Source organism: Natrix helvetica, assembly GCF_964273705.1.
Source record: "Natrix helvetica genome assembly, chromosome: Z".
Classification (NCBI taxonomy): Eukaryota; Metazoa; Chordata; class Lepidosauria; order Squamata; family Natricidae; genus Natrix; species Natrix helvetica.
Window position 1 is genome coordinate 2,725,701 of NC_138554.1, and position 22,739 is coordinate 2,748,439.

The 22,739-nt window shown below is 45.1% G+C and overlaps 6 protein-coding genes across 9 annotated transcripts in view; 3 read left to right on the forward strand and 3 right to left on the reverse strand.

Annotated features, from left to right (window-relative positions):
- The window catches only part of LOC309381405 (period circadian protein homolog 1-like), a 34,686-nt gene extending 31,618 nt beyond the window's left edge, over positions 1-3,068 (forward strand). For all 4 annotated transcript variants that reach the window (XM_081932356.1, XM_081932359.1, XM_081932358.1 and 1 more), the window contains one exon: positions 2,333-3,068. In XM_081932356.1, the coding sequence (XP_081788482.1) occupies positions 2,333-2,560 (228 nt within the window). In that variant the 3' untranslated portion in view covers positions 2,561-3,068. The remainder of the gene's footprint in view (positions 1-2,332) is intronic.
- A 7,339-nt stretch (positions 3,069-10,407) lies between these two features.
- On the forward strand, positions 10,408-11,662 carry LOC309381567 (histone H1.3-like). Its single transcript, XM_081932724.1, has one exon. It carries the CDS (start codon positions 10,917-10,919, stop codon positions 11,550-11,552), a length of 636 nt encoding a protein of 211 aa, XP_081788850.1. The 5' UTR covers positions 10,408-10,916; the 3' UTR covers positions 11,553-11,662.
- A 713-nt stretch (positions 11,663-12,375) lies between these two features.
- Positions 12,376-12,855, reverse strand: LOC309381589 (histone H3.2). Its single transcript, XM_081932748.1, has one exon. The coding sequence runs from the start codon at positions 12,848-12,850 to the stop codon at positions 12,440-12,442; it is 411 nt and encodes a 136-aa protein (XP_081788874.1). The 5' UTR covers positions 12,851-12,855; the 3' UTR covers positions 12,376-12,439.
- A 305-nt stretch (positions 12,856-13,160) lies between these two features.
- Positions 13,161-13,558, forward strand: LOC309381683 (histone H4). Its single transcript, XM_081932952.1, has one exon. The coding sequence runs from the start codon at positions 13,200-13,202 to the stop codon at positions 13,509-13,511; it is 312 nt and encodes a 103-aa protein (XP_081789078.1). The 5' UTR covers positions 13,161-13,199; the 3' UTR covers positions 13,512-13,558.
- Positions 13,559-15,009: 1,451 nt separating this feature from the next.
- Positions 15,010-15,492, reverse strand: LOC309381843 (histone H2A-IV-like). Its single transcript, XM_081933129.1, has one exon. The coding sequence runs from the start codon at positions 15,456-15,458 to the stop codon at positions 15,069-15,071; it is 390 nt and encodes a 129-aa protein (XP_081789255.1). The 5' UTR covers positions 15,459-15,492; the 3' UTR covers positions 15,010-15,068.
- A 4,928-nt stretch (positions 15,493-20,420) lies between these two features.
- On the reverse strand, positions 20,421-20,873 carry LOC309382070 (histone H2A type 1-E). Its single transcript, XM_081933537.1, has one exon. It carries the CDS (start codon positions 20,858-20,860, stop codon positions 20,495-20,497), a length of 366 nt encoding a protein of 121 aa, XP_081789663.1. The 5' UTR covers positions 20,861-20,873; the 3' UTR covers positions 20,421-20,494.
- Between the last annotated feature and the right edge of the window lie 1,866 nt (positions 20,874-22,739).

A 22,739-nucleotide genomic window follows, 5' to 3' on the forward strand; every position in this document is an offset into this window, starting at 1 on the left:
TTGAAAGGGACCATGGAGGATTAGGGTTAGGGTTATAATCCATGTTACATTGTCGCTTGCTTTTTGCTTTCAGCCAAATTATTTTCTTCCATTCTTTTCCATTTTTTATACTCATTTTTCTTAATTCATAAACAATATACAATACAATACAATAGCAGAGTTGGAAGGGACCTTGGAGGTCTTCTAGTCTAACCCCCTGCCTAGGCAGGAAACCCTATACCGTTTCAGGCTATCCAACATCTTCTTAAAGACTTCCAGTGTTGGGGCATTCACAACTTCTGGAGGCAACTTCTGTTCCACTGATTAATTGTTCTACCTGTCAGGAAGTTTCTCCTCAGTTCTAAGTTGCTTCTCTCCTTAATTAGTTTCCACCCATTGTTTCTTCTCCTGCCTTCAGGTGCCTTGGAGAATAGTTTGACTCCCTCTTCTTTGTGGCAACCCCTGAGATATTGGAACACTGCTATCATGTCTCTCCTAGTCCTTTTTTCTCTTAAGCTAGACATACCCAGTTCCTGCAACCGTTCTTGATATGTTTTAGCCTCCAGTCCCCTAACCATCTTTGTTGCTCTTCTCCGCACTCTTTCGAGAATCTCCACATCTTTTTTGTATCTTGGATATCTTCCTGTCATTTAAGACACAAGTGTTAATTTACGTTCATTTTCTCATAGTTTCAGACAGGAGACAGGAGAAACAGACAGTTTCTTCCACTGTCTGTTTTTGAGTCTTTAGGGACGTCATCGGTAGTCCTCGATCTATGTCTAATCGGCCCCCAAATTTCCATTGCATAGCGAGACGGTGAAGCGAATCTGGCCTCATTTTACGACCCTTCTTGCCGCTGTTACGAAGCGAATCCCTGCATCCCCTCGTTATGGAAATCCGATTTCCCCATTGACTTTGCTCATCATAAGGTTGAGGGAAAAAAATTGGCTTGCGTGACACACACGAGATGCGGCGGCCGTCATAAATACGAACCGCTTGCCGAGCGCCTGCATTTTGATCACGTGACCAACAGGCGATGCCGCCACCGTCGTTCAGTGTGAAAAACGGTTGTAGAGTCCGTTTTTTTCAGTGCCATTGTCACTCTGGTCGCCACATGAACGGTCGTAAATCGAGGACTACCTGTGTCAAACTCAAGATTACCTCTTTGGAAGAGCTTTACAGCGCCCGCTGCCTTAAGAACGTTCCAAACATTCTTAAATCTCATCCTGGGCGTCCTTTTATTTAAAGCTATTACCATCTGGCAGCCGGTAGCGGATAGTAAAAGCATGTGAAGGAGGGGTGCTTGTGTTTTTATTTTTATAGTTCTAATGTCCACTGAAGAGGGCATTTAATTTCATTGTACGATGTGCAATGACAATGAAGTAAACTAAATTAAACTAAAACTAAGGCCGGTGGACGGGTGCCGCCCGCAATGTGGTCAGATCCGGTCCACGCGGCCATCCTGGAAATAGTAAGGGCTGGCCCAAGGCGCTTCGGCCCATCCCATCCCATCCTGACAAGTGCGTGGGCGGGCATGAGGCGGGCAGATGCATGCACGCCAGGGTGGGCTAAGCTGAAGCTTACTGTTTCCAGCATGGCCGCACTTACTGGCCTTTAAGGAGTGACTGTCCGTGCGAATGTTGTCAAGCTGGCCACGCCCATTCGCCCACCCTGTCCCCACTTACTGGCTTTTCAGGGTTGACTGTCCGTGCGAGTGATGTCAAGCTGGCCACGCCCATTCGCCCACCCTGTCCCCACTTGCTGGCCTTTCAGGGTTGACTGTCCGTGCGAGTGATGTCAAGCTGGCCACGCCCATTCACCCACCCTGGCCGCTCTTACTGGCCTTTCAGGGGTGACTGCCCGTGCAAGTGATGTCAAGCTGGCCACGCCCATTCCCCATCCGGCTGCACTTACTGGCCTTTCAGGGGTGACTGTGCGAGTGACGTCAAGCTGGCCCCGCCCATTCGCCCACTCTGTCCCCACTTACTGGCCTTTCAGGGGTGACTGTCCGTGCGAGTGATGTCAAGCTGGCCATGCCCATTCGCCCACTCTGGCCGCTCTTACTGGCCTTTCAGGGGTGACTGTCCGTGCGAGTGACGTCAAGCTGGCCATGCCCATTTGCCCACCCTGTCCGCACTTACTAGCCTTTCAGGAGTAACATCAAGCTGGCCATGCCTATTCGCCCACCCTAGCCATGCCCCTCCTGACCCCCAGAGGACAATTACTATGCTGATCTGGCCTTGGTGCCTTGAGTTTTGACACTCCTGCTATACCGGCTGCCCCATTCAGAGAGGACCGTGAAGTAAACCCTACCTTAAACTTAACCATCGATGTCTTCCTCTCCCCCTTCCAGACCTGCGTCGAGTGCGAGACTAACGCAGCCTCTCGGGTCTCCCTGCTTTACGACTTGGAGATCCAGGATATGGACCTAAACGGCATGTTGGAACCGATGGAGGAGGGTAACGGGACACAGGTCTCGCTGCCTTCCTTACCGCTGGAAATTACCATGGAAGATGAGGAAGCCGGCGAGAGTCGGGACCAGGCCCACCGGGCAGAAGCAGAAGCTCAGGAGACCAGCTAAGGCTTGGAGAGGACTTTCTGATCTCGGACGTCGCTCGGATGAGGGAGCCAGGCTGCTGAGCAGCAGGACTCGGCCACCGAGGCGCGTAGCTGGCGGGCATCTCAGCCTGTGCAAGGTCCCCGTGTCGGCCTTGTTCAAACTAGGAACCTCTGGGCTGGCAGGTCTCCAGGAAGGGGTATCCCCTCCCTCGCCCTTCGCAGACGCCTTCTTCTCCTTCGACGGGATCCGGCCATTTTAATCCTCGCGGTGTTCTGGACGCAGGGTCGTGGACTTCCGAGAGCCCCGGATGTCTTTGGTGGTGGTGGTGGCGGTGGCGGTGGTGGGCGAGGGCGACGCGCGTTTTTATGTATTTATTTTACATTTTTTTGACAATTTTGTCCTGGGTTGTTTTCCTGGTGTTTTTGTTTTTTTACTGATCTGCCGCCGTCTTCCAGAAAGGGGAACGGCGCGCAGCGCTGAAAATAGTAAGGTTGAGGAGGATAATGATAATAAAAAAAAGTGAACTACAGACAGACTCTTTTGTGTCGCTTTGTCACCCCTTGAGGTCTGAGATCTACTCCCGGGGTGGGTGGGTGGGTGTTTTCCTCCGGAAGAGCTTCTCTCGGAAGGGGTCCACGGGGACTCTCGGAGGTTTCCTTGCAGACGTTTCACGAGCCGACTAGGTAACGTCATCCGTGCCAGCGGGCGATTTGCTCTCTGTTTTATGTCCAAGTGGCCTGGCCTGCCAGTGTCTGTGGGAGTGTTGTTTTCTTCCTCTTGGTGGTTCCTTGATTGGGCTTTTGTTGATTGTGTGATTGCTTGTCTGAGTTTGGTAATTGGCAAACCACTTGTATATAAACAGCAAACCCCCCTCTCCTTCTGGCACTGATGATATTACCTAGTTGGGTAAAGAAACGTCTGCAAGAAAGCTACCGAGCTCGGACAGCACCAAGGACCCCACAGTTGCTGCTCCTCCTCCTCCTCCTCCTCCTCCTCCTCCTCCTCCTCCTCTATTTACTACTTCTTCCCCTCCTCCTCATGCTTCATCTCCTTCCCCTCCTCCGGCTCCATTTTCTTCCTCCTTTTCCATCACTCCTTCTCCTCTTCCTCCTCTCTGTCTCCTCCTCCTCCTCCTCCTCCTCTATCTCCCTCTCCTGCTGCTGCTCGTCCTCCGCAAACCCCACTCCCTTCTAGCACTGATTCTATTGCCTAGTTGGGTCACAAAACGTCGGCAAGAAAACCCAGCGCAGAGACCACCAAGGAGCCCACCGTCCTCCTCTTTCTACTTCCTCTCCTCCTCCTCCGTCCCTCCTCCTTCCCCTCTTCCTCCTCCATTTTCTGCCTCCCCTTCCTCCTTTTCCATCACTCCTTCTCCTCTTCCTCCTCTCGGTCTCCTCTTCCAGCTCCCTCTCCTGCTGCTGCTCCTCTCCGCAACCCCCCTTCCCTATCAATACCGATGATACTACCTAGTTGGATCACGAAACGCCTGCAAGAAAACCACCGAGATCAGAGAACACCGTCGTCCCTTCTCTCCGCAAACCCCCTTTCTCTACTAGAACTGATGATATTGCCTAGTTGGGTAATGAAACGTCTGCAACCCCCCCCCCCCAACAACACCAATCCAGCTCAGAGACCACTAAGGACATTTCAACCCTCAGCTATTAATATTCTACATCGAGTTTTATTTTTGCCCTACAAATCAAGACTGGGGAGGGCAAAAAAACGGCCCAAACGGAAGTTTGGAAACAATGCCTTTCCAGCTTCCGGAGGGCCTTCGGGAGGGGCACGCGCCAGCCAGATAGTTTTTCGCCCTTCCGGAAGGCTGGGGAAGGCCGTTTTCGCCCTCCCAAGGCTTCAGGAAAGTCTCCAGAGGCTGGGGGAGGGGGGGGGGACGACAACGAAAAATGGCCCCAACAGGCAAACGAAGTTCTCCCTTAAGAACTGACTTGCTCCGCAACAAACGGCCTCCATTACGGTTGTCCGTGGAGGATTTTGAGCAGTGGGTTGGACTAGAAGACCTCCGAGGTCCCTTCCGCTGCTGTTATTCTGGAGATGGCTGAAAAGCAGGCCAGGATGTAATTCGTCTGGAAGCAAATTGAATATTCTCGGATTAAACGGCTAGGCACCCGCAAAGACCCAGCTGTCATTTCCCTTCCACCACCACCCCAAAATATGCCAGTCACCCTAAGAAAAAAGTCAAAATATTTCCTTTATTTGGTGACGGAATCAAGTTTCGCAGAAATTGTACCCCAATTCCAACCGGTTCCTGCATATTTGCACGCACACACACCAAGAAGAGAAAGGAAGAGAACAAACTTTTTGGGTTTTAGACAAAAATAAATTAAAAAGTTTGATCCACGGAGGAAAGAAACCAGTTTCGCTTCTCCCATCCTTTGTATCTTGTTACCCTGCAAAATACGGCGGCTTGAGGTTTTCTCCCCTTTTAACTAGAGGGGGAGAGGGGGAATAGTGACATTTTCAACCGAGTGCCAGAATTAAGATCCGAGGCTGCTCCAGGCAGTCCTCGACTTAACGACCGTTCGTTTAGTGACGGTTCCAAGTTGAAAAAGGCGACTTGGGAGCCGTTTTTCACAGTGGCGGCCTTTGCAGCCTTCCCCAGGGGGACGTAAGCTGGATCCCGAGGAAACTGGCACGTACTTAATGACGGTTGTGGGATTCCACCTTTTTTGCGACCTTCCCACAAGCCAAGACAACGGGGGAAGCTGGACTCACTTAACAACGGGGTTACTAACTTTTTATCACCTGCGGGGATTCACTTAACAACCGTGGCAAGACATGTCGTAAAACGGGACCCTGCTCACTTTGCAAACGTCTCGCTTAGTAGTAGCAGAGGTTTGGGGCTCAGTTGTGGTTATAAGTGGACTATCCATATTTATTTTCCATGTTCACCCCCCAAAAATGAGACATAAGAGGGGGAAAAGGCATGATGGCTTATGAGAGAGACAGAGAGAGACAGAGACTCACTCTTAATAGCTCCCACCTTTGTCAATGGGCCATTAAAAGTCCTGAGCCAGTCTATTCTACATAGCAAAGATCTCCCCCTTCAGCTCCAGGGTGATGGGATTAAAGCATGGCAGGATTAGCCTTTGACCCATCTCACCACAGGGCACCTGGGAGGAAGCCATGCTCAACCAAACTTGGACTCAAAACACAGCCTAGAGAGTTGCCCCATGGGAGTCCGACAAGCAATCAGAAGACAAGATCAAGATCAAAGGCCAGAGAAGGCATAAAACCAGGGTCTTTCGACATCTCGTTCTCTTCTTCGCCCAACATCTGGAAGGATGTGATTCCCCCCTTTTCTGCTCAGGAGCTCAAACCATGGGATCCTGTCCACCATTAAAACCATCTTTCCAAGCAGCCTCCATGTTTCCAGGGTCTTTTCCCCCACTGGGAACTGAACCCAGGAGAAAAGTTTCTTCCAACAGTCCGAAGCCGGTCGAACTGGCTGAATACCACGGCTGTTTGAATTGTTCAAGGATGTCCGGATCCATTGGGAGAGAGAAAAAAGAAAAAGAAAATTAGCAGGAAAAAAGAAATCCTTTCCAACAAAGCTAGAGATCCTGTCCAGAGGTTTTCCTCTCTTCTGGACTTCTAGAAGTCAGCTTTTGATCTTTGTGGTCTCTTTCTGGGAATCAAAACATAAAGCAAACATCTCAAAAAGAATCACAACATACAATGGACAGTATTTTGGTTCCAACGACCGCCTGAATCCGCGGAGTTTTTAACACACCTAACACAACAATCCCTGCAGAGGGAGGAAGAAATGGGTCACCTAAAAGGTCATGTAGACCAGGGGTCCCCAATCTTTCGGACCTCGGGGACCACTAAATTCCTAATTTTAAATCTCAAGGATCTATGATCTATGTAATGACCAGCTGGGTGTGTCATGTGACTGGGTGGGTGTGGCCAACTCGATGTCATTCATGTTGAGGGGCGCCTCGCCGGCCTCTATTCGCCCCTCCCCTCCCAGCCACTTCTCGCCTGCCCGGCCGGGCTCCTTAGGACCCCAACAGGAAGCCGTTGCTGGAGCTAAGCAGCCCCCAGGAGAAAGAGTTGGCGAAACAGTTCAGTTCAAATTGGATCTGGCCGAGAAAGAGGCTCAGCAGAAGCACCTCACTGAGGACTAGGAGCATGGGCTTTCCAAGCAGAAGGAAGACCTGCAGGAGTGCAAGGCCAGGGACCTGGAAGCTCAGTGGGATGAGATGGTCAGCCGGTTCCAGGCCGTGATGAAGTCCCACTGGAACGAGGCCCTCTGGCTCTTCGCCACCAGCAACGCTTCCCTCCAGCCTTCGCCCAAAGCCCCCCACCAAGAAGCCAAAGCAGACCCCAAGTCGGGATTTCTGCCCCCTTCCGACCCGCACAAAAAGACCCCGAAGGGGGAGACTCTCTGCAGCAACACAAGCGTTCATTGCACGTATCCATCCCGGGGGCTGTAGGTTTGAGGACCCCGGATTTAGTGCAATATAAAAAATGCAAATAATCTATTCTGCAGACCACCACAATTTTCTCATGGACCACCAGTTGGTGACCGCTGGATTAGATGACCTCCAATGTTCCTTTCAACTCTTGTTACTCTATTCTATTCTATTCTATTCTCTATATTCTATTCTATCGTCTATTCTATATTCTATTCTATATTCCATTCCATTCTAATTCCATTCCATATTCTATTCTATATTCTTATTTCTATTCTCTATATTCTGTATTCTATATTCTATTCTATATTCTATTCTGTTGTATATTCCATTCCATTCTAATTCCATTCCATATTCTATTCTATATTCTTATTTCTATTTTCTATATTCTGTATTCTATAGTCTATTCTATATTCTATTCTGTTGTATATTCCATTCCATTCTAATTCCATTCCATATTCTATTCTATATTCTTATTTCTATTCTCTATATTCTGTATTCTATATTCTATTCTTTTGTATATTCCATTCTAATTCCATTCCATATTCTATTCTATATTCTTATTTCTATTCTCTATATTCTGTATTCTATAGTCTATTCTATATTCTATTCTGTTGTATATTCCATTCCATTCTAATTCCATTCCATATTCTATTCTATATTCTTATTTCTATTCTCTATATTCTGTATTCTATATTCTATTCTTTTGTATATTCCATTCTAATTCCATTCCATATTCTATTCTATATTCTTATTTCTATTCTCTATATTCTGTATTCTATAGTCTATTCTATATTCTATTCTGTTGTATATTCCATTCCATTCTAATTCCATTCCATATTCTATTCTATATTCTTATTTCTATTTTCTATATTCTGTATTCTATAGTCTATTCTATATTCTATTCTGTTGTATATTCCATTCCATTCTAATTCCATTCCATATTCTATTCTATATTCTTATTTCTATTCTCTATATTCTGTATTCTATATTCTATTCTTTTGTATATTCCATTCTAATTCCATTCCATATTCTATTCTATATTCTTATTTCTATTCTCTATATTCTGTATTCTATAGTCTATTCTATATTCTATTCTGTTGTATATTCCATTCCATTCTAATTCCATTCCATATTCTATTCTATATTCTTATTTCTATTCTCTATATTCTGTATTCTATATTCTATTCTTTTGTATATTCCATTCTAATTCCATTCCATATTCTATTCTATATTCTTATTTCTATTCTCTATATTCTGTATTCTATATTCTATTCTTTTGTATATTCCATTCTAATTCCATTCCATATTCTATTCTATATTCTTATTTCTATTCTCTATATTCTGTATTCTATAGTCTATTCTATATTCTATTCTGTTGTATATTCCATTCCATTCTAATTCCATTCCATATTCTATTCTATATTCTTATTTCTATTTTCTATATTCTGTATTCTATAGTCTATTCTATATTCTATTCTGTTGTATATTCCATTCCATTCTAATTCCATTCCATATTCTATTCTATATTCTTATTTCTATTCTCTATATTCTGTATTCTATATTCTATTCTTTTGTATATTCCATTCTAATTCCATTCCATATTCTATTCTATATTCTTATTTCTATTCTCTATATTCTGTATTCTATAGTCTATTCTATATTCTATTCTGTTGTATATTCCATTCCATTCTAATTCCATTCCATATTCTATTCTATATTCTTATTTCTATTCTCTATATTCTGTATTCTATATTCTATTCTTTTGTATATTCCATTCTAATTCCATTCCATATTCTATTCTATATTCTTATTTCTATTCTCTATATTCTGTATTCTATAGTCTATTCTATATTCTATTCTGTTGTATATTCCATTCCATTCTAATTCCATTCCATATTCTATTCTATATTCTTATTTCTATTTTCTATATTCTGTATTCTATAGTCTATTCTATATTCTATTCTGTTGTATATTCCATTCCATTCTAATTCCATTCCATATTCTATTCTATATTCTTATTTCTATTCTCTATATTCTGTATTCTATATTCTATTCTTTTGTATATTCCATTCTAATTCCATTCCATATTCTATTCTATATTCTTATTTCTATTCTCTATATTCTGTATTCTATAGTCTATTCTATATTCTATTCTGTTGTATATTCCATTCCATTCTAATTCCATTCCATATTCTATTCTATATTCTTATTTCTATTCTCTATATTCTGTATTCTATATTCTATTCTTTTGTATATTCCATTCTAATTCCATTCCATATTCTATTCTATATTCTTATTTCTATTCTCTATATTCTGTATTCTATAGTCTATTCTATATTCTATTCTGTTGTATATTCCATTCCATTCTAATTCCATTCCATATTCTATTCTATATTCTTATTTCTATTTTCTATATTCTGTATTCTATAGTCTATTCTATATTCTATTCTGTTGTATATTCCATTCCATTCTAATTCCATTCCATATTCTATTCTATATTCTTATTTCTATTCTCTATATTCTGTATTCTATATTCTATTCTTTTGTATATTCCATTCTAATTCCATTCCATATTCTATTCTATATTCTTATTTCTATTCTCTATATTCTGTATTCTATAGTCTATTCTATATTCTATTCTGTTGTATATTCCATTCCATTCTAATTCCATTCCATATTCTATTCTATATTCTTATTTCTATTCTCTATATTCTGTATTCGATAGTGTATTCTATATTCTATTCTTTTGTATATTCCATTCTAATTCCATTCCATATTCTATTCTATATTCTCTTCTATTCTTATTTCTATTCTCTATATTCTATTCTATATTCTATTCTGTTGTATATTCCATTCTAATTCCATTCCATATTCTATTCTATATTCTCTTCTATTCTTATTTCTAGTCTCTATATTCTATTCTATCGTCTATTCTATATTCTATTCTGTTCTATATTCCATTCCATTCTAATTCCATTCCATTCCATATTCTATTCTATTATTATTATTTCTATTCTCTATGTTCTGTATTCTATTCTATAGTCTATTCTGTTCTATATTCCAATCCATTCCTGTTCCTAATTCAGTGAGTAGTTCTTTTTCACAATTATACATCCTTTTCATTTTCCCTTTCTTTGCCGGACATAACATTTTCTTTGTTCCCAAATAGGTAACACCGGCTTTGAAGTAATATTATGATTACGGATTATTACAGGTTACTGAGTTCCAGAAAAAAAAAGGCATCAATCAGACTTGCTTTAAAAAACCCAAACCGCCCTCCTTACATCTTTCACTCTTCACTTGTTCCCGGCCTCTTTCATGACAACTCAATTCCCCAACTTTTCTTTTTTTTTTTGCATTTGTGATTTTTCAAGCCCCCCACATAAAATGAACGTCTCATCCCCGTAGGCTGTTATATGTGTTACTTGGCTGGATTAAAGAAGCGATTGCGGGGAATTCATCCACCGAGATCCTTGCCTGTCGTGCGGGTCAAGATAGAGACCCTCCAGGGTGGCTGTTTCCAGGGTTTACACGGAGGTTTCCCAAGAGGCCCCTTCAGCATCTTCAGACAAAGGTGTCAGTGTACACGTGTCAAGGCAGAAGAAGCCGGGAGAAGCCGTGTTGCCCGCTTTCTCCCCGCCGTTTCTAGGCTGTTCCAGCTAAAGAAAGTGGGGATCCCGAAAGAAGACACCTTCCCCTTTCGATCCCCCCGGGAAGGGAAAGAATCCGCCCGAGGGGTTTTTATTAATCGGCTGTTTTAGGCCGATTGAGAAACACAAAAAACCGCAAAGCTGAAGTAGAAGATTTGGACCAGCGAAACGCCGTGCTGGCAACGGACCAATCAGCGCTCAGCTCCTCTCCTATAAATACCAGCGCTCGCCGCGCCTCCGGGCAATTTAAGGGTCCGCGTCGGAGGAGTCAAGTGTCCCGCTTGAAGGATGGCAGAAGTCGCGCCGGCAGCGCCCGTAGCGGCGGCTCCGGCTTCGAAGGCAGCAGCGGCGAGGAGAGCGGCGGGCGCTGCGAAGGCGCGGAAGCCGGCCAGCCCCAGCGTGACGGAGCTGCTGATGCAGGCGGTGACGGCCTCCAAGGAGCGCGGCGGCATCTCCTTGGCCGCGCTGAAGAAGTCCCTGGCGGCGTCGGGCTACGACGTGGAGAAGAACAACAGCCGCATCAAGCTGGGCCTGAAGAGCCTGGTGACCAAGGGGACGCTGCTGCAGACGAAAGGCACGGGAGCCTCGGGCTCCTTCAAGCTCAACAAGAAGCAGGCCGACCCCAAGGACAAGGCGGCTCGTAAGAAGCAACAGCCGGCGGGAGCCAAGAGCGCCAAGAAACCCACCGGCGCCACCGCCGCCAAGAAGGCGAAAAAGGCTCCGGTTGCCGCCGGGGCGAAGAAACCCGCCAAGAAGCCGGTTAAGAAATCCCCCAAGGCGGTTAAGAAGCCCAAAGCAGCGGCGGCTAAAGCGAAAAAAGCTGTCAAGAGCCCCGCCAAGGCCAGGGCGGCGAAGCCGAAAGCGAAGCCCAAGACTCCCAAAGCCAAAGTGGCGAAGCCCAAGAAAGGCGTGGCGAAGAAGTGAGCTGCTCTCGGCGGCTCAGGTGCGAGTCTCGTTGCTTGCAAACCCCCCAAAGGCTCTTTTAAGAGCCACCCACAAAAATTGTTAAAAGAGGCTGTTTCCACACGAAACGAAAGGACTACCTCGCAGGGCTATTGTTTGGAAAGGGAGGGAAAGTGCTGCGGCCGCCATTTTAACTTCTTCCCTAAGTAGGAACGTATTGTAATTCAGTCAAAGCAAAAAGTAATTAGACAAATGTTAGCAAAAATCTGGGTGACTGACCCAATCATTCCGGGCCAAAACCTACCTCAACAGGATTGATATGGAAAATAGGAAATGTTCGCTGCTTCATTTTTTAAGAAATGGCATATAAGTAACATTTAGAGGGAGCGCCGAGTATCTTACAATTTGTTAAACGTCAGAAAACAATCCAACAAGGCAGGAGTTGAGTTAATTTTAAGTAATTAATTTAAGTGATTAATTTATTAAATTAAGGTAATATAGCCCACAAGTGGCCAATTTATAGGTTACATTCTTCCACCCAGCTGCGTTTTCTCTTGCAAGTTGCAGGCGAGTGAGGCCTTTCAGAATCGGGTTCCAATCTAGTTGAAATGTTGATATTGCTAACCCATGTATATGACATGCCCTACATTAATTGGCCAAATTTAGTTAAACCCATGTGAGATAATTGGCTTTAATCTCCCAATTTTTAACTGGGTGGAAGCAGATGCCAACGCTAAATCGATTAACCGAAATTACTGGCCATCCGCTGTTATCTCGGGTCTTTTTGTGAATTCGATTCCCAATTAGAAATGGATTAGGCGTGATCAGCGCTTTCCGAGGAGAATTTGGTGGCTCTTAAAAGAGCCTTTGGGTTTCTGAAGCGGAGCGGCGTTCTCTCGAATCCTTCTTTACGCCCGCTCTCCGCGGATGCGTCGGGCCAGCTGGATGTCCTTGGGCATGATGGTGACTCGCTTGGCGTGGATGGCGCAGAGGTTGGTGTCCTCGAAGAGCCCCACGAGGTAAGCCTCGCTGGCCTCCTGCAGAGCCATGACGGCCGAGCTCTGGAAGCGAAGGTCGGTCTTGAAGTCCTGCGCGATCTCGCGGACCAAACGCTGGAAGGGCAGCTTGCGGATGAGCAGCTCCGTCGACTTCTGGTAACGGCGGATCTCCCTCAGGGCGACGGTGCCTGGGCGGTAGCGGTGAGGCTTCTTCACACCTCCGGTGGCCGGAGCGCTCTTCCTCGCCGCCTTGGTGGCCAGCTGTTTGCGGGGCGCCTTGCCGCCGGTGGACTTGCGAGCGGTCTGCTTGGTACGAGCCATCTCCGAAGACACACTAGAAGTAATAAGCTGCGGTGGCGTGCTCCAGGGTATTTATAGGCACTTCGCAGAGCCTGATTGGCTGAAGCGTAGGAAACATCCGTTAGGACGTTTGAATTTCGAGGGCTGAGCTCCCATTGGCTGGTAGCGGTCAGGCTAGAATTCAATTACATTCGACTTTGAGCAATTTCAAACAAGCTGCATTTGATTGGACAGCGGTGACATAACCCGGGGCTACCGAACTCCAGCTAAGCGCTAGTGGCTCAGTTTTCTTTCTGGTCGGTCCTCTTTCTTTATAAGCCATCCTTTGCAGCACATCGAGGTTAGTTTTTGCTGTCTGTCGCTCTCGAAGATGTCTGGTCGTGGCAAAGGCGGAAAAGGCTTGGGCAAAGGGGGAGCCAAAAGACATCGGAAGGTACTCCGCGATAACATCCAAGGGATCACCAAGCCGGCTATCCGCCGTTTGGCTCGCCGCGGAGGGGTGAAGCGAATTTCTGGCTTGATCTACGAAGAGACCCGTGGCGTGTTGAAGGTTTTCCTGGAGAACGTTATCCGCGATGCCGTGACTTACACCGAGCACGCCAAGAGGAAGACCGTGACCGCCATGGACGTTGTGTACGCGCTGAAACGCCAAGGTCGTACCTTGTACGGCTTTGGGGGCTAATCCTACACACAAAAAGGCAACAACATAACGGCCCTTTTAAGGGCCACCCACAATTTCAGAAAAAGAGTTGTAGCATATACAAATCTTTGATATTCTTTTTTAGTGGGACTAACTAACATTTGGCAAAAAAAAAAAAACCTACTTGCTCGAGTAAATGGCTATGTAAGTAAGATTTAAAAAAAAACTGCTTTATTTATATTCTCCCGTTCGGATCTTTTTTCTAGAGACTTGCCTGGAATTTTTAGGGCTTCGTTACTAACATTTTATAGCTAAATGTGGGGATCCTTTTAGGGGGAAAAACAGTCCAGTTGCATTTTGAAAAGGCACCTTTGCTATTACACTATAGCATTTTAATATATTGCTATAACACTAGCATATTACCTACTAAGATTATTTAGTCTTCTGTTCCTTCCTTCCTTCCTAGTACCTATCTCTTCCCACTTAGGACTATAACCATGTTGCTTGTATCTTTATTTATATTTATTTGTTTCCTAGTGTGATTCGATTGCTTATTAGTAACCTATGACTTTCTATTCTGGTGCTATTCCATGCACCAAAGACAAATCCCTTGTGTGTCCAACCACACTTGGCCAATGAAGAGTTCTTTTTTATTTTTATCCTGGCAGTCCAGGGTAACATTTATGTAGATGCTTACAATCTTGGCGGCTTAAGATAAACTCCCTATTTAAAAAAAGCCTTTCTTAAAAGACATTAAAATTTCTAGTGAAAACCGTAAAATTAACCAAGATGCTAGTTGCTTGATGCATTTAATAAATGCATGTGAATTTATTATGTGTATTCCGAAATGAACACTCAAAGGTTTTTAACCCAAGCAGCACCGAGCAATACCGAATAACTCATATAATTTATGACTTTAAGGGTTTGTGAGTTATAATTTATTGGCATGCTACCTGGAATCCACGTTTTCTGTGATTCAAATGTCACGTGTAATCATAGAATGCCTAAGGCTAGAGAGAAGGGGGCTTTGGAGGCCGTCTAGTCCAACCCCCTTTGTCCAAATCCTCAATACGTTTTAGGTGTGAAATCCTTCTGCAAATATGTCACTTGATGATAGGATCATACATTTAATAAATACTTGTGAATTTATGATGTGTATTCTGAAAAACACTCCGATTTTAACCCAACCAGAATACTGTGTAACTCAATAAATCTGAGTGCTATCTCAAATCCATGTTTTCTATTATTTGGGTTTCGCATGTAATCACAGAACGCCTAAGGCTAGAGAAGGGGGGCTCTAGAGGTCTTCTAGTCCAACCCAAATCCTTCATGTTTTAGTACCTTTGTTAGTACTAAACGTTAATACGTGAAATCTGTTTGATTCAGGAGCAAACCTATTTAAAAGCCCCAGATCCAATTTGGGGTCTTTTTGACTTTAGAGGCATCACCTCCGACTTCCCATCACCCCAGTTAGCCCAGTCAATTGCTTTGCCCAATATTTGAGATTTGGAAAGAAATCAGCTTTTTCTGTGAGGCTGTGAGTGGCTCTTAAAAGAGCCTTTGCGATGGGATTTGATTCGTGGACCGAGGAAGTGGAAATTATTTCGCCTTGGCTTTATGGCTCTCGGTCTTCTTGGGCAGAAGGACGGCTTGAATGTTGGGTAGGACGCCGCCCTGGGCGATGGTGACCCGTCCCAGCAGCTTGTTCAGCTCCTCGTCGTTGCGGATGGCCAGCTGCAAATGACGCGGGATGATGCGGGTCTTCTTGTTGTCCCTTGCCGCGTTGCCCGCCAGCTCCAAAATCTCGGCCGTCAGGTATTCCAGCACGGCGGCCAGGTAGACGGGAGCGCCGGCGCCCACACGCTCCGCGTAGTTGCCCTTCCGAAGCAGCCGATGCACGCGGCCCACCGGGAACTGCAGCCCGGCGCGGGAAGAACGAGTCTTGGCCTTAGCCCGGGTTTTGCCACCTTGCTTGCCGCGTCCAGACATCCTCGCTCAAGGTTCCTTTCTCTACAAAGCCCGCAAAGAAATGATGGCTAGCTAGTGCTGCAACCCGCTTATTTATTTACTCCTCGGGTTTCTAGAGGTCTTTTTTGATTGGGCGGGTCGTGGCGCCGGTGGTTGGGCCGTCCAATAGGAACGCCGTTCTCTCAGCCAATCGGAATGTGTTTTTTACTCACTCGGGCGCGCGGTATGATTTTACTCCCTCCAATCGGAAGCCTCCTTTGGAAGCGACTGGTCTGAATATTTTTCAGGCTAGTTTTGAGTTTTTTAGTGCAGACAAATAAACGAACAAACAAGAAAACATAAATTAAAAACAATAAACAAACAAAACAAACAAATAAATAAAGATCGTCTTAAAGTATCTCTTAAGTAAAATAAGCAAGCAAGCAAATTTCCTAGCTGGGACTTCACTGTGTTATAATTCTTTATTTAATGGTACTTCCTTTAATATAATGGCATTTACCTTAATTAATTTAATGGTATTACCTTAATTAATTTCCTGGTGGTTCATTTCAGCTCAAATTATTCTTCGTTTAAATGGTCCTGAAAGGACTTTAAATGAGGTTAAGTATGTTGGCAGAGCCAAAGCATTGACTACGCTATGGGCTGTTCGTTCCTTTTAAAAAAGGAAGGAGAATCCACCCGATTCAAATTCTAAGCTGGAAAGACAGACATTGGATGCAATTTATTTATTTATTTATCAATCAATCAACTGTAGGAAGTTATCACACAGCCGTCTCCCAGAAAAATGAAATATCCTACGAAATATTGATAAGGCAGAATATTATATTTTCCTGGATGTGGAAAAAAAACTAAGTAAATTCCTGCAGCTTCCTGCCATCCTTACTTTATCAATGGGCCATTAAGAAGGCCAAGTTAGTCCACTTTACATAATAAAGAGTTCTCCCCTTCAGCTCCAGGGGGATGGGAATGAAGGCATGATAATATAAGCCTTTACTCAACTGACCACATGGCATCTGAACTCAATCAAACCTGGATTCAAAACTCAGCCTAGAGGGTTGCCCTTGCATGGGCCCATGGGAGTCTGACAGCCAATCAGAATGCATTTCTTACACAGGAACAGGAAATAGATAGGTGGGGCCGAACAGATTATAAAAATCCCTGCAAGCCCTTCTTCAGCCCTTCTTTCCCTTCTCTTCTTCTCCACCAACATTGAAGCATGTGATCACCTTTTCTGTTCAGGACTCAGGCTATGTGGTCCTGTCCACCATTAAAACCATCTTTCCAAGCAGCCTCCATGTCTCCAGTGTCTTTTTCCCCACTTGGAGCCGAACCTAGAAGGACATTTCTTCCAACACAACAAACACAAGGAAACAAACTCTGAAAACACATGGAAAAAATGGCACAAATAAATGGATATAAACAAGCCAAGCAGTCATAAACACATAAAAAGAGGACATATAAATGGGGACAGTAGGACAGGGACGGAAGGCTTATGTATGCTTATGTACGCCCCCTTTACGGACCTCTTAAGCAACGCGTAAGGTCTACGGTAGACAGCTTAAGGTAAAAGGTATGGGGGCTTAGAGGAACTAACAACAGGATCAGGAAGGGTGTTCTGTTCCACACATCGTTTTTCCTGCAATCAAGATTAGAACTGATTTATATCCATGGATAGCCCTTGTGTTATTGCAGGTGAAGTAAAAATAGTCATGAACAGGTAGGATGTTAGGGCAGATTATCTTGTGCCCTAAGCTCAGGTCGGAATGTAGACGGCGTAGTTCAAGGTGATCCAGGCCTAAAATTTCAACCCTGGTGGTGTAGGAAGTTACTACCCACCCCTCTGCTAGAAAATCCTGGGAAACATGAAGAAGACAGAATATGATACTTCCCTGGATGTGAAAAGGGAGAAATATGTTTTTTTTAAAGACAAAGTAGCTTCCTGCACCTTTGTCAATGAGCCATGAAAGCCTGAGCTAGTCTACTTTACATAATAAAGGTAGGATTAGCTTTCCACAGAAACTCACCACATGGCATTTGGGGAACTCCACCAAACTTGGACTCAAAACACAGACTGGAGAGTTGCCCCTGCGTGGCCCCGTGGGAATCTGACAACCAATCAGGATACATACACAGGAATAGGAAACAGAGAGGTGGGGGCCAAATAGAGTATAAAATACCTAGCATGTCCCTTTTCTCTCTCTCTTTTCTTTCTTCACCCAACATCTGGAAGCCTGGGATCCCCCTTTTCTGTTCAGGAGGCTCAAGCCATGTGGTCCTGCCCACCATTAAACCATCTTTCCAAGCAGCCTCCATGTTTCCAGTGTTTTTTCCCCCACTTGAAGCCAAATCCAGAAGGACATTTTCTTCCAACAGTGGTATAAGGGATTTTATTACGAGCAGAGGAGTTGAGTGCTTTTCTTGTAAAATACATGGAGGCTGATTGAAAAAAAATGATGATGGACAGAATCAACAGTTCCTGGATCAGCTGACCAATTGCCTTGATGAGTAGGAGTACAAGGATTTTTATACACTTTTTTTCCTACAGTTTTTTTTTATAATTTAGAGGCTTGTTTTGTGCATTTTGTCATTTGATTTTAATTCGTTTCTCTCACGAAGGCCGGCAGTGACCATTCAAAGTTACAACATCAGTGAAAAAAATGACTTAAGACCGTTTTTTTTTTCATATTTAAAACCGTTTTAGCATCCCCGTGGTCACACTATTTGCATTCGAATGTAACTGACTCGCATTTATGACCATTGCACTGGCTAGTAGTCACGTAATCTCATTTTGTGACCTTCTGACAAGCAAAGTCCATGGGGAAGCCGGGCTCACTTAACATTATTAATTTAACAACAAGGATTTGCTTCACAAGTGAATTTTGCCTGCCCCATGTTACTTCTCTTGCCACATTTAACACATTTCTCACTTAACAACATACATGTTGGGCTCAGTTGTGGTCGTACGTTGAGGACGTACCTGTACAGAGTTGGAAGGGACCTTGGAGGTCTTTTAATCCAACCCCCAGCTCAAGTCCCCGATTTACAACCATAACTGTGGCCATCACTTATTGCTAAACAAGACAGTTCTAAAGTGAATTTTGCCCTGTTTTGCAACCTTTCTTGCCACAGTTGCTAAGTGAATCATTGCAGTTCAATTATGCAACACAGTTGTTAAGTGCTGGAATTAAAGCATTCTTAAAAGCCACGTAAATCCCAATCAGGGTGCCCAAACTACGTGGCGTGGCCAAAATTTCAAGATCTTTCTGAAATCATTTGTTATCAAAAAATATCTATTTTTTTCCTGCATTTCCCTAGATGTTTTGGGTAAAAATAGGTCCAATATCTGGATTTAGGATGTACCCTGTAAAAATCTGGACCTGCAGTAGAAGCCACAATGTTACCGAAGCCTCGGAGAAATAGAGAACACAGAAACTTATGTTGGAAGAAAATGTCTTTCTGGGTTCAGCTCCAAGTAGGGAAAAAGAGACTGGAAACATGGAGGCTGCTTGGAAAGATGGTTTAATGGTGGACAGGACCCCATGGCTTGAGCTCCTGAGCAGAAAAGGGGGAATCACAGGCTTCCAGATGTTGGGTGAAGAAGAGACCAAGATACTGAAAGTCCCTGGTTTTATGCCCTCTCTGGCCTTTGATCTTGATCTTGTCTTCTGATTGGTTGTCGGACTCCCATGGGGCAACTCTCTAGGCTGTGTTTTGAGTCCAAGTTTGGTTGAGACTTGCTTCTTCCCAGGTGTCCTGTGGTGAGATGGGTCAAGGGCTAATCCTATCATGCTTTAATCCCATCACCCTGGAGTTGAAGGGGGGAGATCTTTGTTATGTAGAATAGTCCGGCCCAGGCTTTTTTAATGGTCCATTGACAAAAGTGGGGGGCTATTAAGAATGAGTCTGCTTCCTGCCTAAAAACATGTTTCTCCATTTTCTGATCCAGGGAAATATAATATTCCGCCTTTTCGATATTTCCCAGGACATTTCATTTTTCTAGGAGAGAGGTGGATGCTAACTTCCTACACTTAATAAAAAAAATTAGAGCCGCCAAGTGGCCATCTGGATTTTTGCAGTTTAGAGCTGATAAACCCGGACTGCCAAGTCAACTCTACATTTTCCAGGGTGGCAACCACAACAATCTTGAATTAAATCCACTCAAGACCGTAGAAATGGGGATGGATTTTAGGAGAAACCCTCCCATATATTACCTCTCTCTTTCCACTTACAGCTATAACCATGTTGCTTGTGTCTTTACAATGTATATTGTTTTATTCTTTTCCTACTATAATTTGATTCCTCATTAGCAACCCATGATGATCACTAAGTGTCGTGATTCTTGATCTCATGATTCTTGGTGAATGCATTTTATTTTTATTTATGCACACTGAGAGCATAGGCACCAAAGACAAATTCCTTGTGTGTGTCTAACCACATTTGACCAATAAAAAATTATGTTCTTCTATTCTATTCTGTATTCCATTTCCTATTCCTTCTCTATTCTCTTCTCATTCCTATTCCATTCTCTCTTCTCTTCTGTTCTATATTCCAGTTTCATTCCCTTCCCTTCCCCTCTTAACTCTATATGCTATTCCATTCCACTCTATTCCATTGGAAATCCCCATTTCTTTTCCTAGATTGCTCCTGCTTGGGCCTACAGAATTACATTTCAGAATTTAGGCCATGTAAGGTGGGCCCTAATCCCTTAAAAGCTGAGATATATATTTATTGCTGGCATTAGTTCAAGCCAATACTAAGGCCTAAGCCAGCGCTTATGAGAAGGGCTATTAAAAGCCAATGAAAACTCCCCAAGTTTTCCTTCTGGCCGGCTTCTGGCCAGCCGGTGGAAAAAGCACACACTACTTTCACCAGTTTAAATATGGGGTTTTTTGGCACCCCCCCCCCCCCCAGTAAATCCAAATTACCTTTTGTGGGGTTTGGAGACATTAGGAAGTGCAAATAGCTCTTTTAATGACTTGGTGGAGCGGCTCTGAAAAGAGCCTTTGGAGGGAGATCCGGGCGCTGCAGACCCGGAGATTATACGACTTGGTGGCCTTTTAAGTCTTCTTGGGCAGAAGGACGGCCTGGATGTTGGGCAGGACGCCACCCTGGGCGATGGTGACCCGTCCCAGCAGCTTGTTCAGCTCCTCGTCGTTGCGGACGGCCAGCTGCAAGTGACGCGGGATGATACGGGTTTTCTTGTTGTCCCTCGCCGCGTTGCCCGCCAGCTCCAAGATCTCGGCCGTCAGGTACTCCAGCACGGCGGCCAGGTAGACGGGAGCGCCGGCGCCCGCACGCTCCGCGTAGTTGCCCTTCCGAAGCAGCCGATGCACGCGGCCCACCGGGAACTGCAGCCCGGCGCGGGAAGAACGAGTCTTGGCCTTAGCCCGGGTTTTGCCACCTTGCTTGCCGCGTCCAGACATCGTGACTCTTAACACCGGCAAATAAGTCGAAGTGAGACGCTCAGTGCGGTGTCCTCCTGCTTTTATATTCGCCCGCCGGCTCCTGAGGTGACCGCGGTGATTGGAGGAGAAAGGAAGCCGGGTCCTCCAATGAGACGTCGGGCAATGGCCTCTTAGCGGCCAATCGGAGAGAGGCGCTCCTCAAAGGAGCCAATAGGAATGACGGTGAGAAGAACCCGAAGGAAAGGGGACAAGGGTTTGCTTTCTCTTTTTTTCTCAAGGGGTCACTTGAACTTTGGGGGGAAAATGGTAAAGCGGGATTCTGGTTGAATGATGCAAAAAATCCTCTGTCTCTGTCTCTCTCCCCCTCCCTCCCTCCCTCCCTTATCCATCCATCCATCATCTCCCTCCCTCTCTCTCTCCATCCATTCATCCATCCATCATCTCTCTCTCTCTATCCCTCCCTCCGTATCCGTCCGTCCGTCAGTCCGTCTGTCCGTCCATCCATCATCTCTCTCTCTCTCTATCCCTCCCTCCCTCCGTATCTATCTGTCTGTCTGTCTGTCTGTCTATCCATCCACCCATCCATCATCTCTTGCTCTCTCTATCCATCCCTCCATCATCTCTCTATCCCTCCCTCCCTCCCTCCCTCCGTATCTATCTGTCTGTCAATCCGTCCATCCATCCATCCATCATCTCTCTCTATCCCTCCCTCCCTATCTAGCCACCCATCCATCATCTTTCTCTCCCTCTTTATCCCTCCCTCCCTATCTATCCATCCATCCATCTCTCTCTCTTTATCCCTCCCTCCCTCCCTATCTATCCATCCATCCATCCACCCATCCATCATCTTTCTCTCCCTCTTTATCCCTCCCTCCCTATCTATCCATCCATCCATCATCTCTCTCTCTCTATCACTCCCTCCCTCCCTATCTATCCATCCACCCATCTCTCTTTATCCCTCCCTCCCTCCCTATCTATCCATCCATCCATCCATCTCTCTCTCTCTCTATCCCTCCCTCCCTATCTATCCATCCATCCAACTATCCATCATCTCTCTCTCTCTCCATCCATCCATCTATCCATCCATCCACCCATCTATATATCCATCCATCCATCATCTCTCTCTCTCTCTCCCTTCATCCCTCCATCTATCCATCCATCTATCATCTAGCCATCCATCCACCCATCTATCTATCCATCCGTCATCTCTCTCTCCATCCATCTATCCATCTATCTCAGCTCTATCATCTATCTTTCTATCTCATATCTCTCTATCCATCCATCCATCCATTCGTCCGTCTGTCTGTCAATGGATTCCCTGCCACCAAGAGGAACAAACCCACGGTCCAGGGAATGGAAGTGGCAGAGAGAGAAATGAATCGTTTGGAAATGTGCGCAAGAAAACAACCCAACTCAGAAAGCAATAAGGACCCCCTCACAGATATGAAAAAATCACCCCGATTCCTTGCCACGATTTCAGGAGCACTGTCGCAGGGCCACACATCACCGTTAGGCCAGTTTCAGGAAAGCTAGTTTGAGTGCATAAGCGTGGGAAAGGGTTGCAATAAAATTGGCCGGCAGCGAGAGCTGATTTTAACAGATGAACACTTGGAAAGGACCTTGGAGGTCATCTAGTCCAACCCCCCGCCCAAGCAGGAGACCCTACCCCTTTTCTGACAGAGGGCAGTCCAGTCTCTTCTTGAAAGCCTCCAGGGATGAAGCTCCCACAACTTCCAAAGGCAACTTCTCTTCCTTGGGTTGATTGTTCTCACTATTAGAACATTTCCCCTTATTTCCAGGTTGAATCTGTCCTTGGTCAGTTTCCATCCATTCTTCCTTTTCTGGCCTTCGGGTGCTTTGGAGAATAGCTTGACCCCCTCCTCTCTGGGGCAGCCCC